Below are 4,758 nucleotides of genomic sequence, written 5' to 3' on the forward strand. Positions count from 1 at the left end.
AAAATATTATAGTTTTGTACTTTCACTGAAAATAAATTGTTCGGTAAAATACTTTTGTGGTACATATATAATATGGACAGCATTTATATAACATATATACATGTGAATACATTTCGCGCTCTTTAAATTAAAACCACATTTGTAACAGAGTTAGGACTATCTAATGCCTCATCGTAACCCTCGTCATTATAATCACAAGTTTTATCGTCTTCTTTATCGTCACCGTTTATCCTTATTTCGTAAAGTCCGTTTTCCGAAATGGCATTATCGGAATGTCTCCGTTTGAACACTTTTAACGAACTAAAGTCAGCGTGACATTCGCCGAGTGGTATAAGGGACACTTGGTCGTTATTCAGAATACCACCACTTCCAACACCATTATTATTTACACTGTTCATCCAGCAATATTTCCGGATATTTGTGTCCGTAAGTTGATCGAAACTGCGCACACAATTCGACACACTTCCACCTACTTTAAAGTCCAGTTCAGTCTTGATGCAATTTTTATTGTAATCGTCCTCCGAATAGACGATCTTATCCTCTTCCACTTCGATGATCGTGCTGAAATGCGCTGGTTCAGCTTCGGAAGTGACCGTACTACTGGTTTCACAGCCGCTTGACAACGAACCCTCATCACTATCGACGGGTAAAATATCGGTTTCGTTGAAATTCGTAAACCACGTCCTCTCGCACTTTTCCTCGCAGGATTCCATCAGTTCTTTAGTTAAGCTATCATGCAGTAAGTTTCCTAACACTAAAATATTCTTTTCTAATTCTTCTAACTGATCTTTTGCATTTTCCACTTGAGTATTTGTAAGAGAATTTTTAAGATTCACATCACAGATCTGTTGTTCTTGACTAGCATCCTGAGTAAATAAATTTTCTTCTTGGATGGAATTTCGAGGAGAGGGCACACTGAAAGACTGGAACAAGTTCCTACGCCTATAGTCACCTACCTCATCTTGTTCTTCGGCGTTTTCCTCGATTATTGTAAGTTTAGGAGCTGATTTTGAACGTTCCAGTGGAGGTTTATAGTTATATGAGCCGGAACTTAATAAGATTTTTCGCCTGGGTATTGTTGGATATTCATACAGAGCATTAAGAAGAGATAATCGAGCATTCTGACGAAAGATTTTGTCTTTCTTGAACTCAGCCAAGGCAAGAGCTAGCGATGCTTTCAATTGCTCTTCAATTTGTTTAGCTGCAGTAGCACTGGAACAAAGAACTGCATGACAACGAAGTTCGTGCCTTAATTTTCTGCCTTCGTGTCTGTAAACCCAACAGAAGATTCGGGGAAAGTGTGATGGGGCAGAACAAAATGTCAAACGGTTTGCCCAATATTCCGTTAGACCATGATCTTTCGTTGTTGCCTTCAGGCCACCGCCACTGACACTTAGTTGCATTTGAACGTCAGGTCTAGATGACTGGGTGTAGTTTCTCCAAAGAGTAGTTAAGGGCTTCTCGATACATCCCTCTCCTGAAACAAAAGAGAATTCTAATTGGTTTTTATAATTAACGATAAATTATGTGTCAAGTGTCTTCGCAATTTTAATAGTAATTTCTATTCGTATACGAATCTCGTTTGAGTGAACAGTAGAAGAGGCCCCCTGCTCTTACTACTAAGTACCTATACAGAGTGTAACAGAAGTAAGTGGCGAGTTATGGAGGATGGAAACTGCAATAAACAAACGTATGCAAATGCAAACACAAAAGAGCACCAATACTGATTATTATTATTATTTAAAATTCCATCCCGCGTGAAGAAAAGTCTGTGAACACCAAGTAGACTATGCAGTATTTTTCTTTCGAAACTACCGACACAAATCCACTAGCGACTGAAAATCGGATTGAAGCAAGGCTTGCACTCGCTGCAAATGATAAGGATGCAGCAACTGTTCCTTTCAAAATTGTCACACTGAGAGGAACGAACGTTCTCTGCTATTTCGCATGTAATACTTTGGGGGATTGTCTTCTTTGAAATCGAGGAGTTCGTCCCTACAGCAGCGATATATTTCAATCCCGTAAATACGTACTGGCTTACAGTAGTAATTAATGTTGTATTGTTGAATTAGGTTATTAAACAGCACAAGAATTAAACATTAAAAGAATAAACGCCCTGAATCACACTTTTTCTAATCTAACAATTAAACAATACATGAGCAAAAAAATGCAAAACAAATACTACACTGATACTAGTAGTCACCAGCTGATTGAGTACAGCGTTGCGGTCGTATTTATGAACCAGGGCCGGATGTACTTTCAATTGCGTTTTTCTCGAAACTTGCGAATATACAAACTCTTAATTTATAATTTATAGTGCTCTATCACCTCCTGCAAGCTTGGCATCCTGTATATTAAAAAACAAGAGAGACTACAATAACTATAACATAAAGGTAAGCGTCGATTTTGTAACGAAATAAAAAATTATTCACTGACAATGTCAAGCTAGTGTAATATTTAGCAACACGTTGGAAATTCTTTAATTAACACTGTATTCACAAAAACTATTTTGCTGTACGTATATTTACATATGTAAGTTGTAATTAAAGGCAGTCGTTAAAGGAAAAAATTATGAAGAAGGTAAAATATTGAAGATTCATTAATTTACCTGAGGTGCTTTTTAAATACAGAGAAATTAAAGGTAATTTGTGACGCAAAAGTGAGTTGCGTAACATCTATACCTGCAGATTCATCATGTGCTATTGCTCGTATAAAACTACTATTCAAATTTCAAGAAATAAACTTTTTTAAAGCTTGTACCAAATACTTATTATTTAGTGCAGTACTATTTATGAAAATACGTTCATTCGTTTGCAAATTATTTCATCATTAGCAATAAAATTTTTTCATTATCAAAGGAATGGAATAAAACATAACATTCGAATAGTACTGGACCATACATAGATTTGCACAAAAACAATAATACGTATAAAGGATGATCCCTTTGTTCCGTCTTTGACCTATTTATAATAACAAACATAGTGTCCACTAAGCTCAACATTTTTTTACCATCGATGTTCTGGCATTTATAATGCTTCTAGGAAAAGAACACTCTTCAGTCCCTGAAAACCACTGACTTCTCGCTCATGTCACTACTTTATCTGACAAAAACCGTTTACCACGCAAGGATTGGAAAGATTCGGTAATATCTAGGAGCTAAACCTGGCAAACATGGCGGATGCTCAACTAATTCGCCTTAGCTACTGTAGTTTTGCAATTACATTACATTAATATAATAATAACATAATCATCATCATCACCTTAAGACTGATTGGACATGCACCTCCACTCTTTCCTATCGTCAGTTAATCTTCGCATTTCACTAAAACTAGAAGAACCCATATCCTTAACTATTTGCGAACAGTAATCTAATCTAGGTCTACTTCTACCATTCCTAACTTTGGTTTCTGCCTCTAATATGTCTCTGACTATACCTTCATGTCTGAGAAGGTGTCGTACCAACCTATTTCGACTAACATCATATTTCGAACGCTACTAACCTTTTCTTTTCCGCCGCGCCCACCGTCAATGTTTCGCACCCGTACAGCGCCGCGCTCCAAACATCTTTTTCGAATTTCTGAATTAATCATTCGCAAGCATAGAAGTGACTTGTCTGATTTCCTAAATACCTAAAATCAGCAACTTTTTCTAATTTTTCGCCTCCGATCTTTATATTCGCTCTTTCCCTACTGTTTCTTCCCTTGCAAACGAGTATTTTTGGTTTACTTTTATTTATTTTCATACAATACTGTTATCAATACCGCTTCCATTTTATTTAAAGCTATCTGTAACTCCTCCTTGCTATTAATATTAAATTAGTCCTGTTGTCACTGACTTACTATTTATAAAATTACAAATATGAATTTAAATTGAAAACATTTTATGTACAACCCAATAGGACAAGTATTTTTTATTAAATGTTAATCAAAAAGAAACGCGAAAGTATGATGTAATGAGGGTTTTATTCATATTTACAAAATGACGATCATGAGGGAGAAATTATTCAATAGTTGGGTATTCTACTTGACCATCATGAATAAGAAAATAAATTAGGAGTACAATAGGTATGCAGATTATGCATCAGACATCTAAAGACAAAATTGCTAGTTTCGCAATTAAGTAAATTTGTCAAAGTCAAATAAGACTAAGAAAAACGTGAAAAGATCAAGTAGGTTAACAATGTTATTTATGCAGGCAAAAAAAAAACGCTTATGCTACTTCACCTAATTTGCTTGAACCAACATCAAATACAGAAAATTTTAATTTGTGTACATTACGGCAACTCCAGTAAATTCGATAACTACAGTTATAAAGTACATATGTATCTACATATATATGTTTACCATTACCACTCATGAGTAATAAAAGTATTTCACAATTCAGTATTTGATTCTACGAATATGTAAATTTATTTGGCCATATATTAATCAAAATGTAAATTTTTACGGTACTTTTTCAAAAATAGACCATCAGTAACTACAATATGTATGTACCAGTAAAATTAGAGTAAAGTAACGTTAAAGGCAAGTAGTTCAACAAAAAAGAGTTTCACATGCATATATACCTTTTATTGAAAGTGTTGTTGGTACTAACCAATGAAAATGCAAAACTCAACTAGAAAAATAAAAAACTAAAAATATTTATAATTACTTATAACATTAGGTAACGACGCAGAAGTCATTGAAAAAGGTATGTTATGGAATAGGTTTGCAATGGGTTAATAATTGCTGGAATCGTGGACCAGCTAGTATCAGCCTG

General features: G+C 34.9%; 1 protein-coding gene across 1 annotated transcript; it reads right to left on the minus strand.

The window, feature by feature from the left end:
* Positions 1 to 8: 8 nt before the first annotated feature.
* Positions 9 to 2,744, minus strand: LOC112905976. Its single transcript, XM_025979472.1, has one exon. The coding sequence runs from the start codon at positions 1,401 to 1,403 to the stop codon at positions 123 to 125; it is 1,281 nt and encodes a 426-aa protein (XP_025835257.1). The 5' UTR covers positions 1,404 to 2,744; the 3' UTR covers positions 9 to 122.
* Positions 2,745 to 4,758: the final 2,014 nt, after the last annotated feature.

The sequence above is a fragment of the Agrilus planipennis genome, unplaced genomic scaffold (genome assembly GCF_000699045.2).
Source record: "Agrilus planipennis isolate EAB-ADULT unplaced genomic scaffold, Apla_2.0 scaffold1113, whole genome shotgun sequence".
NCBI lineage: Eukaryota > Metazoa > Arthropoda > Insecta > Coleoptera > Buprestidae > Agrilus > Agrilus planipennis.

Bases quoted from the DNA above. Each gene is read 5' to 3' on its own strand.
- LOC112905976 (XM_025979472.1), bottom strand. From the start codon at position 1,403: ATGCAACTAAGTGTCAGTGGCGGTGGCCTGAAGGCAACAACGAAAGAT.